This window comes from Anolis sagrei, chromosome 1 (genome assembly GCF_037176765.1).
Source record: "Anolis sagrei isolate rAnoSag1 chromosome 1, rAnoSag1.mat, whole genome shotgun sequence".
In the NCBI taxonomy this organism is placed as follows: Eukaryota; Metazoa; Chordata; class Lepidosauria; order Squamata; family Dactyloidae; genus Anolis; species Anolis sagrei.
Genome location: NC_090021.1, coordinates 189588946 through 189609259, shown reverse-complemented (window position 1 = coordinate 189609259; position 20314 = coordinate 189588946). Strand labels below are relative to the sequence as shown.

General features: G+C 38.3%; 1 protein-coding gene across 1 annotated transcript in view; it reads right to left on the bottom strand.

Annotated features, from left to right (window-relative positions):
* The window catches only part of TTN (titin), a 303381-nt gene that overhangs the window by 92930 nt on the left and 190137 nt on the right, over positions 1-20314 (bottom strand). The window contains exons 188-214 of the mRNA XM_067471246.1: positions 19970-20236; positions 19641-19780; positions 17788-17914; positions 16426-16568; positions 14334-14457; positions 13822-14088; positions 13415-13512; positions 11551-11719; positions 11188-11454; positions 10591-10857; positions 10206-10484; positions 9693-10101; positions 9466-9590; positions 9096-9362; positions 7980-8249; positions 7427-7729; positions 7023-7325; positions 6127-6314; positions 5925-6039; positions 4682-4966; positions 3850-4001; positions 3584-3731; positions 2521-2698; positions 2301-2422; positions 1857-2144; positions 857-1153; positions 291-477 (exon numbers count right to left, since the gene is read on the bottom strand). Coding sequence (XP_067327347.1) covers positions 291-477; positions 857-1153; positions 1857-2144; positions 2301-2422; positions 2521-2698; positions 3584-3731; positions 3850-4001; positions 4682-4966; positions 5925-6039; positions 6127-6314; positions 7023-7325; positions 7427-7729; positions 7980-8249; positions 9096-9362; positions 9466-9590; positions 9693-10101; positions 10206-10484; positions 10591-10857; positions 11188-11454; positions 11551-11719; positions 13415-13512; positions 13822-14088; positions 14334-14457; positions 16426-16568; positions 17788-17914; positions 19641-19780; positions 19970-20236 — 5785 coding nt within the window. The remainder of the gene's footprint in view (positions 1-290; positions 478-856; positions 1154-1856; positions 2145-2300; positions 2423-2520; positions 2699-3583; positions 3732-3849; positions 4002-4681; positions 4967-5924; positions 6040-6126; positions 6315-7022; positions 7326-7426; positions 7730-7979; positions 8250-9095; positions 9363-9465; positions 9591-9692; positions 10102-10205; positions 10485-10590; positions 10858-11187; positions 11455-11550; positions 11720-13414; positions 13513-13821; positions 14089-14333; positions 14458-16425; positions 16569-17787; positions 17915-19640; positions 19781-19969; positions 20237-20314) is intronic.

The following is a 20314-nucleotide window of genomic DNA, read 5'->3' as shown; positions in this document are numbered from 1 at the left end:
TAGTCATCCTTGGCATTTAATAGCCATTGTCCTTTTCAGCAGCTTTTATGTAGCATGGATAGACTGTTATAAATAGGTTTTTGGAGAAGGGAATTCTCCAAGCTAAAGTAGACCTGAAAAGACTGCCAGTGAGACAATTATGCAGAGCTATTCTAGGGCACCAGTTATTTATTCTAATACATGATCCTGAATCAAGGTCATATAAAATGATCTATTTGTATAAATATGACTTCATTTTCATCTGAGCCATTTTATCTAACGGTACAAGCTCTGTATACAGTTTATCTTACTTGAATGTTGTATCTTTAACAGGTATTTTATGGCATCGTATCCATTTATCTTGATCAGGGTCAAACTTCTCCACCCAGTAACCAGTGATAGGACTTCCACCATCATCATCTGGTTCAGCCCAAGTTAATGTCACAGAATCTTTAGTGATCTCAACAGGCTGAACTCTTGTTGGCGGGCCTGGTGTATCTGAAGAAATAAAAAAAATAGTAATTATTGTTCATATATTAGCAATGTGTGTGCTACTTTAATATAACTGATCTGTAGGTATCTGCTATCTATTGAAGCTACTAACCTATGGAGGCTGCTTGAAAATTACTCTTTATGGCTGCTCTCTTTGGAAATATTTTTATGTAAATCAGCTCACTATGAGTATTAGCACTCACCAAAGTCATATCTCCAAGCCTCCAACAACAGCATGGAGACAGACAACATAATGATCTGCTATGGTGTGGTGATGTCTTCAAAATCACTAATCATTTGGAGGGACTGCCACACAAAATTGGCTTGCAGTAGCTGATTGTCTGGTAACTATAAATGCTCTCGCTGGTTGAGTGAATAAACTTACCAAATGGATATTTTGCAATCATTGGATCAGCTTGGGCTGGTTCTCCAACTCCATACATGTTTTCTGCACTAACTCTGAAGATATATTCCTTAAGTGGCGTTAGGTTTGTAACTTTGAAATTTGTATCTTTGATCGTGGATGATACTTTGTGCCATATTTCACTATCTGCAGCTCTCTGTTCCAGGACGTAATTTGTGATTCTGGAGCCACCATCGTCTCGAGGAGGATTCCAGGTCAAAAGACAAGACACATTTGTAATCTCAGATACATCAAATGCAGCTGGCGGGCCAGGCTTATCTGAAGAAACATAACAAGAATAAGAATTTCAAATATTACTATATACTCAAGCACAATGTGTCATCGAATGTAACATGCACATTAATTTTGAAGGTGCACATTACAAAAAATGGATTTGCTCTCAACTGTAATGCACCCAACAGTGCAGGCATAGCACACCTGGGAGGCAGGCAGCATGACTGAGGCCATACCCTTCTCTGAGGCCAAAGCTGGCAAACTCGCCCGCCTTATGACTTCCAACCAACCTCATTACTGAGGCCTTCAAAACTGAAGAAGAGGTTCTGAAGGCCTCATGAATGAGGCCAATTGGGAACCATATAGGACTGAGCCTAGGGTACAGATGAGATACTCTGAGGGCCACTTGTGAGGCAGGATCCATGGCTACGTGGCAGGAATGCCTGGGCCACCAGCTAGGCACTCCTCCTCTTCCTCTGGGCATGACAGATTCCTGTGGCTGCCACCACCACTGGGAACAGCCTCTTTTTGCCCCCCAACTCCCTGTCTGGTTCCCAGGGTTCTGGGTTCCCCCAGGCCTTTTCACACAGATAGGTTTATGTACGCAATTCTAGCATGGCATGAAATGTAATGCACACCTCAATTTTGGCAATGTCATTTAGCTCAAAAAAGTGAGCATTAGATTCAAGTAGGCATGGTAAATTGGGAAAACACAGTGCTACAATTTGTATTAAAATTATACACATACCTAGAACGTTAACTTCAACAACTGCTGTCGCCCGACCACTGGTGTTAACAGCTTCAATAATATAGGTGCCACTGTCACTTCTCTTGCTCTCAGTTATTGTGACAATGGATTGGCCAGGCTTGCCTTCAATAGATATTCTTTTATCAGGTCTCAGGATCTGTTCAGCCTTTGTCCAGGTAATCCGGGGCTCTGGCTTTCCAGTGATTTTTGCTGGCAGCTCAATTTTAGTTCCTGCTTTGACAGTGAGTCCAGCAAGCAGTTTCACATCTAAGAAAATTTCTGGGGCCTCTGATTTTAGAGAGAATTAAGACTGTGTTAAAAAGCTACACACACTGTATAACTTTAGTATCACATTACATAAATATGCAAATGCCTATAACAGATAAACAGTTCTGGAATTTTCAAGATTGCAAATTAAAACTTGTAACTGAAAACAATAAATACCTTTGGCATCGACAGCTTGAATGTCATCCGTTGGCTTGCTTGGTTTGCTTGCTCCTTGCCTGTTTAGTGCCTTAACACGATAAGCATACCATTCCCCTTCCTGAAGTTTTGTCACTTCCATTCTGTTAATTAGAAAAGAATTTAAGTTAATACCATAGTTCAATGTAATTTTTAGTTTGCTAAGTGTTCTTTCCCCTGCACCTATACTATAAATTCTTACTTTGTCTCAATAACAGGTTCACCACAGGGCTCCCATTTGTCAGTGCCGCGCTGGCATTTTTCAACAAGATAGCCCTTAATACGTGAGCCACCATCATATTTAGGTGGATCCCATGTAAGGAAAATGGACTTAGATGTTGGATCTCTCCATTTAACATTCTCTGGTGGATCGGGTACCGCTGTAAGGTGAAGAGGGAAGGATGAGAGAAGAAAAATCTTTAAAGATCTTATAATAGTATGACTTATATATACTTTCTTTCCTTTTGATCCTCCATGTTGGAATGCAGGCAGTCCCCAAGTTACAAACATCTGACTTGCAAACGACTCATAGTTAAGAACGGGGGTGAGACAGCAGGAAGTGAGAGAAGGAAAATTCATTTTTGAAGGAGTTATCATGGGGAAAAGGTGTCTCTACTGAAGCTTTCTCAACAATCCTTGTTTCCGTAACAAGTTAGATTTTTCAAAATCCAATTATTATAGGGACAGAAAGTCTGATGAAATTTTCTGAACAGGGACACAGATAGCAAAACAAACACCACAGGGGTGTCAACCCTTCCTATGCTATCCAATGATATATAAATGATATATATATATTTGGTTGGAATTACACATCAAAATGTACCTGTTCTGACTTACAAAAAAATTCAACTTAAGAACAAACCTACAGAACCTGTTTTTCTGTAACTTGGGGACTGCCTGTATTGCCATGTATTATTGTAAAGGCACCTTTATACAAAATTGCATCCCGGCTCCCTCTGATCCCATTTCCTTTTGCAGTCAGATTAGTCATATCCTGAGGTATTCTCTAAAATATTTGAACATTGAGGAGCTTTTTGAGGCAATAAAGAAGATGGCAATGGAGTGAAGCTCCATATGAACTCAATTTGCATGTTTTTGGATCCAGGCTTAAGTTTCTCTTGTGCTTCAAGGGAACTCTGCTTAATTTAAAACCTAAAGCTTGTTACTCTCCAGCAGGCCTATCATCTTGTGAAATTCTGCTTGAGTTATTATGCAGGATGCTGAGATACAAAACCAGAAAGCATTAACTAATAAAGTACACTCACTTGCAGGTGCTGACATATTAACTGGTTCATCAATATAAGCAGGTTCTCCTGGTCCACATTTGTTGCATGCTGCAACCTTAAACAAATATTCTTTTCCTTGGGCGAGATCTGGCACAGTGAACTCTTGGTCAAGGACATTGTCTATAACCTGAAAAGAAAAGGGACTACATTTTTAATACCAGAAGGAAAAAAAAACTTAATGTGTCTTTAACATTACATCATCAAAACATAAACAACATGCATTATGTTTAGGCAGGACATCATACCTTGATCCATGTTTTGCGGCTCACTTCACGTTTTTCAATAACGTAGCCAGTCAATGGACTTCCTCCATCATTTTCAGGTGGCTCCCATGTTAGATGTACAGTGCTCCGACCTATATCTCCAACTTTCAATTCTCTTGGTGCACTTGGGCGAGCTAAAAATGTATATATTATAACCCAATGATTATATTATAGACCTAAAGTCAACTTATAGCCATTTATTTAAAAACCAGTAGTTTATAACATAACTCTTTTGATTTAATATGCTATTAAATTGCATGCTTTGGATTTAATGCTTATATGAACAATCTTAATTATTAAAAAAGATAATCTTTCTTAAATTATGAAAATTCACAATGGAGTGGCAAAACAGAAGTTGCCGTTCTTTAGTATTAACATGATTTGCTATGCTTTGGCTCATTATTATTTACTAGCCATCCCCTGCCATGCGTTGTTGTGGTCCATATACACATATTTGTGTATATGTGTGTATATATATGTGTTTGCGTGCGCATATATATATATATATATATATATATATATATATGGTTTTGCACATGTGTGGTAATGTATTTTTAATTTATTTTGGCTTTTAAAGTCTTTTCTGCTGTGTTTTTCAGTGTTTTTATGAATGATGGTCACTTGTTGGTCTGGTATGTGTATTGTGTCCAAATTTTTGAGTTATGTTAATCCCACAAACGTACATTACATTTTTTTTATTTATATAGATCATGAAACACACATATTTGTAAACTTGGTCACTGATAATTATTTTTGAGTTATTTTATATTATTACTGTACATTAACATTCAAAAAGATAGATTTGGTTGCTTACCAATGACATTGACATCAATTTCTCCTGATATAGATGACACAGGGTTTTCTAATGTCAAAGTATAGATGCCTTTATCTGGCCGTTCACTTGGGGCTATGATAAGTTGTGCAAAAGCAGCACTAGTCTCAATTTTCACTCGGTCGCCTGGCTCTAAAACTTTGTCTCCCACAGACCAAGTGGCTGTTGGTATTGGATAGCCAGTGATAGGAACACGTATTTTGAGTGGCTCTGGAACAATAACTTCAAGTCCATCTTTAAATCCACTTAAGTCCATTGTAGGTCCAACTGAAACAGAAGCAGAAATTGTGTCAATTAGTATTTCAAACTTGTTTGTATGTATAACAACAACACAATTACAGATACTGCACAGATGTAAATAATCCTGAAATCTTCAATTTTCCCTCAAATGCCCTTCTCCTCCAGGGCCTCATAATTTTCAGAAAAGTTAAATGTCTGAACTGCTTTTGGTACAATCTCTACTGTAAGCATCACTGTATAGTATGGCCATATTTTAATAGGGGATACATTCCTGAACTTCATGTGGGTATGTGAAATGAAAGGTAATAGCAAATCCTATTGAAAGGAAGGACCCCTGACCCAAGAATACCACAGAGTCATCCTGAAGAATCTAGAAAACATCTAGAGAAAACATATTTTGTAAACAGATGAAACCACAGATGCTGGTCCTATGAATATGAGGATTATACTATAGTTGTAAGCATTCTGTTCTGTCTGTTGAAAACACATAAGAATAGTTTTCACAATAAGATTACACTGCAATGGAGAAAGCCAGTAAAGATTGTCAATGGCTTTCTTCCATTTGAATACAGCTATTTTTAAAAAGTTTTAATTCAGCATAGCACTGCTTTTTGTGTGTGTGTGAGGAGCGAAGCGACTTGAGAAACTGCAAGTTGCTTCTGGTGTGAGAGAACTGGCTGTCTGCAAGGACATTGCCCAAGGGATGCCAGGATCTTTTACCATCCTGTGGAGGGCTTCTCTCATGTCCCTGCATGAGAAGCTGGAGCTGGCAGATGGGAGCTCACCCCCCTCCTCGATTTGAACTGCCAAACCTTTGGTCAGCAGTCCTGCTGGCACCACTGAGAATGGGAAAATGGCATGGATATCTAAACTGCCTTATGATAGCACTAGCATTGATTTGGAGAATTAGTACTAACAGTCTCAGGTGCTATAAGGCACACAGAGTTTACTTTAAGCAGCTGTTTGTTAAATGATTTCTACTTACCATGGGTATCATCAGCTGTCAGGGGTCCAATGGCTTCAGCTGGATCTGATACGCCCGCAGCATTCTCTGCAGATACTCGATAATAATACTTGGCTAGAGGTTTAAGTTCAGTTACCTACAAAGAGAGCGGTAATTCTTGTAATAAACTGTCAGCATTAAAATGTTTTTCGTAATCCATTAACTTTGGAAAGGAACCCCTTACCTTAAAAGTAAGATTGGGTACAAGCTTTGGATTGCAGCGAATCCAGTTGTCTTTTCCCTCTTCACGTCTTTCAATAATGTAGCCCATAACTGGACTGCCTCCATCTTTCAAAGGAGGCTCCCACATAAGTTTCACAGAAGACTTTGTTTGGTCAGAATGATCAAGGTTAATAGGAGGACTTGGCCTCTCTGTAAAATAAAAATCATTTCCACAATTTCAATATTTCTCACATCAGGGAGATATCAATGCCTAGAATTCAAGGAATTACACAGGAATTTCCATAAAGCTGGATGGCGATGGCGTTCAGTTTAAATTCAAAGCCAACTACAATTTTGAAACTGTGTAGAATGACAAAGAGGAGATGGTTTGACTACTCATGAAAAGTTTGACTATTCATGAAAAGTCCAATCTTTGTGGGTCTGTAAACTCTTAAGTGTTCCTAATTTCTGACTGTAATTTTCTAATAGTGGATAATAATATGATATTACTGAGCACGGAGATAATCTAAAACATTGCCCCCTTTTTATAGAACATATGGCAACATTCTCACTTTCTGACATTACATTTTTCAGAATTTTTGAGACATTAAATAAAAAACACTGGCCCTTGCCATGTATAATCTACACTACCATGCAAAATTCAAATTATCTGCTTTGAATGGGATTATATGGCATTGTAGATTCATATAATCCAGTTCAAAGCAGATAATGTGGATTATCTGCTTTGACCATCTGGATTATATGGCACTGTAGAAAGGGCCAGCTAAGTCTTGCTCAGATACTCCAGTCTTTCTTTTTCTCATTAGTTATGTCTTTTCTGGGCTCCTATTTTGTAAATAAATACTATTTTCAAAAGGTTACAGGGAAAGTTGCACATATTACTACTTGCATACTAACCAATTGGATCCATTATCTTCACTGCATGTGTAGAAGCACTAGGTTTGCCAACGCCAACCTGGTTTTGGGCTCTGATTCTGAAAAAGTATTCTTTGTTTTCCACCACATCGGTCAATGTCGCAGATAATTCATGTGCTCCTGTGGTCATGGCTGGCTCCCACTTGATTGAAGCTCTGTCACGCAGTTCAACAACATAGCCTGTAATTGGAGAGCCTCCATCGTAATCAGGTGGTTCCCAAGTAAGAGTTGCACCTGATCTGTTCACATCGACAACTTGTACATTGAGAGGAGGACCTGGAACCTCTGCAAAGTAGAGAAAGAGAGAGAGAGAATTAAGGATTATGTTGCTCTTTTTCCAAAGAACCTAAGTCTACTTTTCCCAAGGAATTTGAATGGACTCTTACCAAATCGGCTCTTTGCTTCAACAGGTTTGTCGGTTTCAACTGGTTCACCAGTGCCAACTCTGTTTTTCGCACTCACACGGAAGAGGTACTCAACTCCTCCCCTTTGAAGGCCAGACACTGTGTATTCACAACTATCGGCACGATCAGTTGCTAAAATCCAGGTCTTACGCTTGATGTCACGCCTTTCAACAACATACCCAGTGATTTTACTACCACCATCACTTTCTGGTTCCTCCCAGGCAAGGCTAACTTCACCGTCAAAGGTCTCAGTGACTTCCAAGTTTCTTACTGGGCCAGGAACATCTGGAATTAAAAGGAAAAAACATTTACTTACATGAAAATATGCTTTGGATCTGATACAGACAGTAATCTTTTAATTAGATAAATGGTTTAGCTCTTATTAGTTCCTAGTTCTATTCTACCTTTGTACTAGAGCTTTCCCTTTCTTTCTATGTTAACATACAGGCATCTTGGTTACTACCTGTTGTCATCAATAACATGAAATCAAAGAAACATTCATGAAAGACAAAATTACAGGCAGTGATGAGCTTACCAATAACTTGAACATTGATGTGTGCTTCAGCTTGGCCATGTTTATTTTTAAGTACAATTTTGTAACTTCCTCTGTGGGATGGCTTTGCTTCATAAATTCTGAATGTAGTACTCTCAGGAGTTGTGTCAACAGTCTGAGTGGGCAAGGCTTCATCTTCCTTAAACCACTCTGCTTCTGCACGTGGATAGGCATCATATGGAACAACCATGGTCAATGGCTGCCCAACATCCACCACAAGGTTCTGATCAGCTGCCTTTATTCTTGGAGGAGCTAGAGAAGATGGCAATGAAAAAAGGGGAATTTTCAAAATGTGTTTCACAAACTGTACATTAAGTATATATTTTGACCAAAAAAAAAAAAAACCCACAGTGAAATTTAACATTTTTTGCAATGTCTCAAAAGGGTAAAATTACAATTAGCAACTGGGTTGTATCATGAACCCCTCACTGAACTACAGAGACCTATGTGACCTTGTAGTTGCAACCATCATGTCTAGATAATTCATCTTCATTGGACAAACATGTTACTGATTTTCCAAAAGGCAGAAGTTACAGTATGAAGTAGAGTATAGGTCTTCTAAGGACTACTTTAACATGAAGCTGCAACATGTTACATAACCTTCTTCCCTCCCTCCCTTCCTTCCTGCATTATTATTCCATTATTATTATTATCATCATCATCATCATCATCATCCTCTGGGTAACATCTTTGCAGATGGCCAATTCTCTCACACCAAAAGTGCCTTGCAGTTTCTCAAGTTGCTCCTGACACAAGAAAAATATATATATTAGAAGATACTCCCAACCTGGCTTTGGGAAATTAGCAGGCTTCCAAAATAGGTTTTTGGAATGTTTAAGATTAGGCATCACAGTGGGAATGGCAATGCTCAAATCATTATACCGTATTGCACATATATAAATGGAGTTAGACACCATAAAAATGGTATGTGACACTATTAATGTATCACAATTTAGATACCCTTGTTTGTGACCATTTTTCATTACCACTTTTAAGGTCTGGAATTTGCATAGAGAAAAAGATTGGAAAACTTCCCAATATTCCTATAAATATCCTCTTCCTCTTATTATTATTTTAAAGTACATTTCAAAAGCTTACCAGCCAGTTCTAGCTTAGCTCGAGCTTCTTTGTCTTTGGCAATAAATCTATATTCGCCTTGGTCACGTGGCTTTATCTCACAAACTTGCAGCCTATGAACCTTTCCTTCACTCATCATTTGGTGTTTATCTCCTTGCACTATAATCATGTTGTTTCTCAGCCATTTGACCTCCACTTTGTCTTTATTCAATTCTGCATAGAAGATAACATCGGAGCTGGGAGCTTCATACATGTCTTGTGGTGGTCTGATGATCTCCACAGGGATTTCTAGTAGAAATATAAAGAAATAAATATTATGTGATTGAGTTCTTTGATTTAAACAAGAACAATGAAAACTGGAAAGAGAAATAAATCTAAATGGTTAACCTACCCTCAACGAAAAGCCTTGCTCTGGATCGCCTGTCATCCACTCCACAGGAGTATTCACATTCATCCTCCGGCCTGCAGTCTTTTATAATTAACCTGTGCAAATTTCCATCCTTTTCAAACTGGTACCTTTATAATAGATGGGAGTGGAGAAGATTACATATTAAATCTAGAAACAAATTTCAGTGTTCTAAGTTCCCTATATACTCAGTATAAAAAAAATGCACTTACTTTTTGCCCTCTTTGATTTCTCGTCCATTTCTGTACCATTTCACACTTGCTTTCTCTTTGGAAAGCTGGCAACTGAAGACAGCATCGTCAAACTCAGTGACAGTCTGGTCCTGCAAGTGCTCAATGAAATCTGTAGGTGCCTCAGTGATGATAAGCTCTGCCACAGATTTGTCTTGGCCAGCAGTGACAGTGTACTCTCCTTCATCTACAAATCCACAGTTTTTGATGATAAGTGAATGTTTGTATTTGTCCACTTTGTACAAAACACGGCGGTCAAAGGTGACTTCTTCGCCATTCTTTGTCCATTGGAGGGTTACATTAAGGCGGTTGACTTTGCACCAGAATGTGACAGTCTTCTTTTCCATGGTTTCAATGTCTTCAAGAGGCTCAACAATTCTAAGGTCTTCCTCTGCAAGGAGATAGTTTAGCAAACAGGTTGATTTATATCTTAATCGAAATTTGTAGGTGACTGAAAGAGTGCATCATTTATTTTAAAAAATGCAAAACACTTACCAAGTACAGTTAAAGTAGCAGAAGTCTTCACATGTTCACCTCTTTGGTTTGCTAGTGCTGCAGTGTAGGTTGCTTGGTCATTCAAATTAGCATCTCTGACCCTTAGAGTGTAAATGAGATCCTTATGGACTATGATATATTTTGCACTATCAAAGATTGGTTCTTCATCTTTGTACCACTTAGCTTTGGCACCTTCTGTATTAACTTCGCAGTTAAAGACAAGCTCTTGGCCCTCTCTAACTTCTTGGTCCTTCAGTGGAATAACAATCCTGAGTTTTTCTGTAATTGGAAGATACATATTATTGGCAATTTTTTTGTGCGTGCCTTAGCAGAAAAGAAAAACTACATGCCCGCAGATCTACTGAGAAAAACTCAGAAAACTTACCAATCACTCTTAAGCGAGCCTTAGCTTTGGCATCACCAACCATCGCAGCATAGGTCCCTTCATCATCCAGGACAGATTCTTTAACAACCAAGGTTCTCTTTTTACCATCAGAAATGATGTCATATTTATCACCAGCTTCAAGAATGGTATCACCCTTTAGCCACTGAACCTCAAAGGCATCTTTGGATACTGAGCAGGAAAACTCTGCCTTTTCTCCTTCAAGAACCTCGGCATTCTGAGGTCTGGTTATAAATTCTGCGGCAAGTTCTGAAACAAAGATGTGCATATAAAAAAGTTATTTATAGGCTGCAGATTGCTCTATCTAACAGAAAACCCAAATATGTATTATTTATTTATTTTGTACATTTGTATGTTATCCTTCTCATACACTGCTCCCCTCCGGGGGAGGGGGGGGACTCAGGTGGCCTCACAATATCTCCCAAATTAAATGAGGACAACTTGGATTTGAGTTAGCCCCATTCCTATTTAATCAGAGAAACTGACTGAACATCAAGTGGACAGCATCAATATCTACTCAATTGTATGCATACCACATGGCAGCATCTCCTTATGAAAGATACCAAATAAATTTCTTACCATGGACCTTGAGTTTCCCAGTTGTCTTTGTGCTTGGAAGCTTGCAGCTGTATGCACCTGCATCATCGAGACGAGCATTGTGGATGACCAAAATTCTCTTCCGGCCATCGGCAATCTGTTCATATCTACCCCCATCAGGCAACTCCTCATCTCCTTTGAACCAAGTTACTTCTGCGTCAGGCTTTGAAACTTCACAAATCAATTTGACAGTATCTGTTTCATTGGCCTCAACGTTAGGAAGATTTTTGGTGAAGGTAGCTTCCTCCTCTATAAAACAAAAAAGCATAGCGGCATTTCAGTACAACTGTAATTAAGCTATTGCTACTTTATATAAAGTAAATGGAAAACTTGAGCTCATTTTACCTATGACTGTGAGCATGCCCGAGGTTCTGGCCCCTTTTGCTTCACATGCATATTCTGCTTCATCATCAAGTAGACATTTATTGATGACAAGTATTCTTTGGGCACCTTTAGCAATGATGTCATATTTTTTGCCTTTTCGTATTTCAACACCATCTCTGAACCACAATGCCTAATGATTTAAATACATAGATAAAATAGCAAATTGGTTTGATGATTAATTACCCCTCAGAAACTGTACATAAAATATTAATCCTTCTAACTAAAAAGGTCTTAACTGGGGGTAAACAGTAAGGGTCTTCATGGGGCACAACAGTTGGTGCTTGGATGGGAAACTGAAGGTGAATATCAGATCCTATAGGCTATATTTAATAAGAAGAAACTGGCAAAATAGCCATTGAGTCTTTTTAGTCCTATGACATTTATAGGGTCACCACAAGTCAACAGACAATGTGAGGGTGCGCACACACACAAAGTATCATTAGGATTTCACACCAAAATCTGAGGAATTGAATCTTAATGTACTTGCTACATTAAAATAGCGTAAGTTAATAACACTTTAAGCTAAATATAAACCTACATTCTGCAAAGGGTGTAGCTAAATTCATGTGAACATGCAACAAATTATAAAAGTTTTACAGTATGTGTACTTTGAAATTATTTTTATGTAAATTCAGTCAATTTTGTATTATGTAGCTAAGGGCAACATGTGTTTGTAAACAGGCATTGCTACATCTATTTCTATCAGACTTAGGACCTGCTCACATAAAAGTACGTTTTGAGCAGGGTTCCTCCGATTGTGCAGCTGATGGAGTATTTATTTATTTATTTACTTTGCTTATATACCGCTGTATCTCAAGCCCGAAGGCGACTCACAGCGGTTCACAAACAGTAAAAACAGTAGAAACAGCAGTGGTTCCATACAACATATAACAATTGACTTAACACATTATCCATAAATTACCAATAAGCAATTACAATGCACAATTATTACAAAAAACAACCGTACCCAATCTTCTCATCATCATTCTCGACCCCACCACCTTCCTCCCATTCCTGGCAGAAAACCAAGTCCAATCTATGTCCTGTACTATGAGTGGGGCCAGATACTTGCTGGGAGTATGTAACCTTTAACTAACTGCCAATAGCAAAGATGAGTAATTTGCGAGAAGGAAAAGAAATATGATAAGTCGCCTTTGGTGGGAGTATTATTGCCATTTCAATAAGATTACACACACATTGAGTTCTTGGGTTGCTGGGATGCTTTGAACTATTTGTGTTGTGCATTCAAATGCTCCCAAATTCATTGAATCCAAAGAAATACATCAGAAGAAATGTTGCATAGATGATGGTTGCATAAACATTGATATATATTATGGTTGCATAAACATTGATATATATCATATAGCAGTGATTCTCAACCTGTGGGTCCCCAGGTGTTTTGGCCTACAACTCTCAGTTACCAGCTGTTACGATTTCTGGGAGTTGAAAGCCGAAACATCTGGGGACTCACAGGTTGAGAACCACTGTTATATAAGGTTCTGTAATATATAACCAAAGTGAAATATAATAACCATGAATACTAATATTTTTTTTAGTATTTTATTTTAACTGGTAGTCATGCATTGTGTAAAATGTTTTTAAATTAGTTGCTAGAATGACAGAAAGCGGCCTTGGTGTGGTTTGATTTGACATTGATCAGACCCAACTTTTGATCTTTAAACTGATCTGCACAAACAGTGGCTAGAACTTTACTCCTTAAAGAAGAGAGGGGATGTGATCTTTGATTAAATTGCTGTGATTCTATACAAAATCTAATGAGAAGTTCAAATATTAGAAAGACATTACAAACAAAAACTACACATACCTTAACTGATGGACGAGAAATTTCACATTCAAACCGAGCAACTTCCTTTTCTTTAACTTCAAGATCAGTAAGAGGCTTGGTAAACTCAACATGGGGTGCTACAAAGAAATGATATAAATATGTTTCAAGCTTAAATACTGTCCACAACTGCATTAAAATTAACGGTTATCATGAAAGCCTTTCCTATTTATTGACAAGCACCAATCAGCAAAACTAAATAAAAATAAATTGCAGTTTGTTTTGGGGGATGAAAGAAATAAAACGTTCCACAAAATAAGTCAGATTTCGATTTACTACATTATATCAGACTGACTCACCCATATGGCATTAGTGCGTTGCCTCCCTTACAGGGAATAATGCAATCATACATCTAGTTTTTTAAATAAAGAATTTAGGATTATACTTACGCTCAACATTCAAGAAGCAAGAGGTCTTGAAATCTTTAGCATCACAAGTATACGTCTTGGCATCGTCAAGTGTGCAACCATAAATAATAAGTTTTCTGACTCTGCCTTCAGCAATGATGTCGTATTTCTTTGTTTTGTGAATTTCCTGACCATTCTTGAACCATTTCACAGGAGCATTTTCTCTGGAAAGTTCACATTCAAGTACTGCAGTGGCTTCCTCTTCTACTGTCTGGTCCTCAAGAGGTTTAGTAAACTCTACAGGTGGTTCTGATAGGAGAGAGGAGTAAATCATATAAATTGTAAAGACTCTACAGGACCCTTTCTCTCCCCCCCCCCTTAATTAGGAGGCTTATGAGCTAGCTATGACTTATATTTGTTTAAGGAATTAAATATGAATGAAATGCTTTCCTTCAGTGTTATAAGCCTGAAAAATACTGTTTCACCCAGGCACTATACCTGGTCCAAATCAACACCCTGCACTCCAGAACAAGATGATATTCCAAAATTATTACCTTTAACAAAGAGATTTGCTTTAGTCTTGAAATCCTTTGCTGTTAATGTGACTTCTCCAGCATCAGTTAATTTCACATCCCTGAGCACAATGGTATGAACTCTTCCTTCAGCGCGGGGCACAATCTTTAAAAAATGTATTGAGAAAAACAGGTGTGATCATTAAGCAAACTGCAACTCTATTTTATCCTTATCGTATTTGTATTGGCATATGTGTGCCTATATAAATTATAGTTCATTCCCAAGTATAGATTCCTGAAATTTTGAGTACATGCTGGAGTCTTCCTGCTTTCTAATTGCTGCTCTATCTTCTCCACAAACATCCAATCCAAAAAGTTTCCCAAAGTTTAGCACATAACTTGTTAGAGTAGGTAGATCATGACAGATGGCAGAGAGGAAATAAAAAACTGTTGGGGAAGGGAAGATGTCTTAATGATGTAAACAGAAAAAGAACCAGATTTCTACCTGGTTAGTTAACATGTGGGGATTAGCCCATTAATGAGTGGATTGGTTCCCCCATGTCACCCTGAGAATGGACCCCACTCTACAACCCATGGCCAAACTAATGGCTGATGGAATTAAAAACGTGTGTGGTCAATTATATCTCAGTGAAAAAGCAGAGCAACATGTAATGGACTTATTTGTACCATAGCGTGACATGCAGGTTGAAAGATGTGTGCTGAAGTCTGCCATGTCTCTGTATGTGTGTGTGTGTGTGTGTGTATCCTAGGTGACTCATTTTAATATCACAAAAATGTTTGTCACAGTAACAGTAACACTCAACTACCTTTTTAATTAAACACACTTTGGCCTTTTAAATTTGATATGCCATAATAAATATATGTTTTGATCACTCTGCAAATACTGTAGTAAATACCAAGCTTTTAGAAACTAGGCCTTCATTTAAATAAATAATCTGCATTTTCCTTTGCAATTTTTCCTCTGTATCAGTCTTGTAAAAATTCAGTATTGTAACTACCTAAACATAGGATCAGACCAGCACAAACAATATTTTGAATGAATATAGGTCTGTCCATGCTTTACTTGCAATCCATGCCTTAAGGTTAAAAGGCTTTAAATGTTCAATGAACTGCATACCAAGCTGTTCACAACTGCTAACACCACACTTGATGAAGGGTTAAAAATAGCAAGTGAGAAATGCTCAGCGAGCACTTCTGTCCAGAAAGTTATCTGGAAGTCCTCTCTCAAATGCCTGAAATGGAATTTCAATCCCTTTAATCCCCTTATATGCAGAATTGGGTGCTAGCTCTACATTCAATGGAGAGAAAGAATCAGGAAAAAGAAACGATCCTAAATTTTGCCAGAAATACCAGATATTTCCTGTACTTGTATGAGCAGTCATACAAAAGCCCTACAACCTCATCTTGGGATCTTTACCTTCTAACAACTACTATTAATGCCTCATACATAAAACAAAACTTTTCAATATCTATGTTAGAATAGACTCAAACAATGCAACTCTAAGCAGGTCTACTCAAAAATAGCCTCACGTTGTTCTCAAAGCTCCCTCCCAGCTATTATGCGTGTACCAGTCACCAGACTGGTAATAATTCAGTAGATTGTAAGTATATTGTTTTAATGTTTTAACTATTATAATTATTGGTTTTTTGTATTTTATTATGCGGCATCGAATTGTTGCCAATTGGAAGCCGCCCTGAATCCCCCCCAGGGGTTGAGAAGGACGGGGTAAAAGGGTTCGAAATAAATAAATAAAATAAGAAATAAACAGAAGACTATAGCTTCAGTCTACTATTTCCATTATTAGATTACTTCTAGTCTTATATGTTTACTGCTTTCAGCAGGAAAGTGGAAAATTAGAGATAGGTTGGGGGGGGGAGGGAAAGGGGTGGGGAGAAAGGCAGACATATAATAATAATAATAATAATAATAATAATAATAATAATAATAATTTTATTTGTACCCTGTGCCATCTCCGTGAGGGATTTGAGGTGGCTCACAACATGAATATATATATATATATATATATATATATATATATAACACAAAATAAACAAATAATAACACATCAAGATTGGGTGCAGAACACAGAGGAGTAAAGAATGCTTTCTGTACCTTCTCACTGGGCTCCAACTTCTGTCCTTTCAAGAACCACTCCACTACAATTCCTTCATAGGAGAGCTCACATTCAAAGGTTGCCGTTTCTCCTGCCGTCACAGTTACATCCTTGAGGGGCCTCAGCAGGCCAATGACGCGAGCTTGGCGAAAAGAAGAAATCATCTTCAGATTAGATACTTCTACCTCTTATGTATTTCCATAGTGCCTTTCCTCAAGAGAGGGATTATGCTTCTCCTTGAGGCTATTTAAATTCCCTGGTTAAACCAGGGCCCTTGGACCCACAGACCTCAAGGGGAGGTCTGGTCACTGGAGATTCCCTATTCGCAGAGCTTGATCCTCCGAAACGAAAAGATCAGCAAGAAAGTTGCTCTGCATCTCTCCAGTTGCCAAGGCCTGCATGCCGCTTGCTAGATAAGGCATGTGCCTTCCAAAATAGCAAGGGCAACGATTGGATACTGAGACAAGTGGTTGCCAACTGTCTCTACAGTATCCATGTCTATCAGGGCACTCGCACTTTCCACAAATGTCAGCAGGGTGCTCTTTCGCAAAACCTAAAATGCCAAGAGCAGCAAATAGTTTCATTTGTAATAATCTACATTTCATAACCCCCTGATTATGCAAAGTCATATGTCAATCATCCTGGGTGTCCCATCCCCATATTAGAGTGATTAGAATTAATGAACTAATTAAATCTCCTTCTCGAATTTAGTTATTGTATTCTGTGATATAACACAAAAGAAAAGCGAATTGAATTAAAAGTATCAGATTAAATTAAGCATAAATCTTTAGCAATAGGAAAATGTTTTTATTGCAAGACACTATGAGTCTCCTTTGTGGAGAGAAAAAGTGTGGTATAAATAAACATAATAAATACATAAATACTAAAAGTGGCCAACTATTATAATACGTGTTGACAAAGGTTGTCATGGCTGGAGTCACTGGGTTGTTGTGAGTTTTCTGGGCTGTATGGCCATGTTATTTCCTGACATTTCGCCCACATCTGTGGCAGGCATCCTCAGAGGTTGTGAGGACTGCAGAGGCAGTATCTGTGTCTCTACAGATCTCACAACCTCTGAGGATGCCTGCCATAGATGTGGGCAAAACATCAGGAGAGAATGCTTCTGGAGCATGGCCATACAGCCCAGAAAACTCACAGCAATCTATTATAATATGCTATGGGAGAAAAACATAACCTCTGCCCTCTCAACCTTATCTGATGGATTTTTCTTCTTATCCACAACCTATTCACATTCCAGATAAACAGCAGACAATTTGATATACTGTAACACTAATATTATTCATTTTGGCATGCTTATTTGATGTAAATACGTATCACAGGTAAGTTTTAAAGATACTTACGTTTCACTCGAAGATGGGCACCTGATTTGGCATTGGCTGCTTGGAAGTCGATACCTCCAGCTTGGTTCAAGTGCACATTGTACAGTGTAAGACAGTGCCGTTTGCCTTCTTCTTTAATCTCACAATCCTTCCAAAAGAAACCAAATAATGTATAACATCTAGATACAACAGTGACAATTCAGAACTGATTTTGGATGAAAATATTACTCTGGCCATTCAAGAGATGATGCTGACATACAGGGGTTCTGCAACTATGGCCCCTTCTACACTGTCAGATAAAATCCAGATTATCTGCTTTAACTGGATTATATGACAGTGTAGACTCTTATAATCCAGTTCAAAGCAGATTATATGGATTATTTGCTTTGATGATTTAAATTATATGGCAGTGGAGAAGGGGCCTATATGTCACATTCTTTGAAATAGACCAAAAAAGCTCTAGTTCCTTTCCAAATAATCTTTAACACAAAACTGATCTTTTAATACATTAGCTAGATATTGGGTGACAGTTTTATTGCACTACCTTTAATCTCCTTGAATAGAATACACCTAATTACTCTAATCTTATGTTCTCTCTCTCTAATCTCTTTTTTTTCATATCCAAGTAGAAATGAGTTTACTGTAATTCAAAATAATACATCAGCAATCTCAGTCCAAAATTATTTTAGAATCATAGAATCCTAGAGTTGGAAGAAACCTCATGGGCCATCCAGTCCAACCCCCTGCCAAGAAGAAGGAGCATCGCATTCAAAGCACCCCCAACAGATGGCCACCCAGCCTCTGTTCAAAAGCCTCCAAAGAAGGAGCTTCCACCACACTCTGGGACAGAGAATTCCACTGCTGAACAGCTCTCACAGTCAGGAAGATCTTCCTAATGTTCAGGTGGAATCTCCCTTTCTGTAGTTTGGAGCCATTGTTCCGCGTCCTAGTCTCCAGGGCAGCAGAAAACAAGCTTGCTCCCTCCTCCCTATGACTCCCCTTCACATATATGACTCCCCTTCACATTATACATGGCTATCATGTCTCCTCTCAGCCTTCTCTTCTGAAGGCTAAACATGCCCAGCTCTTTAAGCCACACATCATAGGGCTTGTTCTCCAGACCCTTGATCATTTTAGTCGCCCTCCTCTGAACACATTCCAGCTTAGAGTCAACATCTCCCTTCAATTTGTTGTTGAGGTACGATGTTTGTGCCACTGTATGCCACCTTGAGTCCCCCTGGGGTAGAGAAGGGCAGAGTACAAATATGGCAAATAGATAAATAAACAATATTGTGGTGCCCAGAATTGGACACAGTGTGATTCCAGGTGTGGTCTGACCAAGGCAAAATAGTCAGGGGAGCATGGCTTCCCTGGATCTAGACACTAGACTCCTATTTATGCAGGCCAAAATCCCAATGGATTTTTAAGCTGCTGCATTTCCGGGTAAGTTTCTTGTTTCTTTAACGCAAAACAACAGCTATAAATCTAAATTTGCGAAGCAGGAAGTACTATCTTGAATCTATTATGAGCAGTTTTCTTTTAAAGTGATGCATAGTTATAGTTTTAGTACCGACCTCCAAATACTCTGTCATCTAACACTAAAATTTAAAGGAACTATTACAGAAAAGAAATAAATGGGTTTGACACACAGATCCAGAAGTTTGGATCAAAAGAGTTTGCTGGACACCCATTTGCATCCCCTTTTCTTCGTATGTTTCACCAACCGTTTGAAACCTCATGGGGTTCGGATGAGAAGAAAATTGGGGAGAAAAGGAGAAAGGTGCCAAACACAAGATTCTTTGAATCTAAGCCAAAAAAATTTTGAACATTTTATTTAACAAGCAATCTCATTCATGTATAGAATTATTGCTTACAGGTGTCTGAGTAAGGGGCTCCCCTTTCAGTTTCCAGTTAGCATGAACATCTTCCTCAGAGATTTCAGTCTCAAAACGGGCAGTCTCAGTTTCAAATATTTCCACACTATATAGAGGACGCACGATCTTAATATCACGATCTGCAAAGAAAATAATAGCAGTTTTTAGCTATTATTACTAGACTGGCAGGAAAAGATTTATTTTAAGATAAAGAAGATATTTGTTGAGATAGATAGATAGATAGATAGATAGATAGATAGCGTGCCTTCCAGTTGCAAGATCCTCCAGATGACTTAACATGCAAGAATACATCCGTAAGATAAACTTGCCTTCAATGTTGAGCTTGGCAGAAGTCTGGTCAGTACCACAATCACAGGTATATTGACCAATGTCTTTCTTCAAGGCTTTTTTGAGGATGAGAATTCTCTTTTTGCCATCTGCTTTGATAATAACATTCTTAGACGGAGTTAGCTCTTGTCCGTCCTTGAACCATTTTACTGGAGCATTTGCTTTGCTAATTTCACATTGTAAAATGACTTCATCTTTTTCCACAGCAGTGTAATCTTGAAGCTTCCCAGTAAAATAAGGATCCCCCTCTGCAAGTTAAGGTGAATATGGGACATTCCAAGGGTTATAATATGCTCAAAAGGTGTAGCAACTTACCCAAGCCAGTC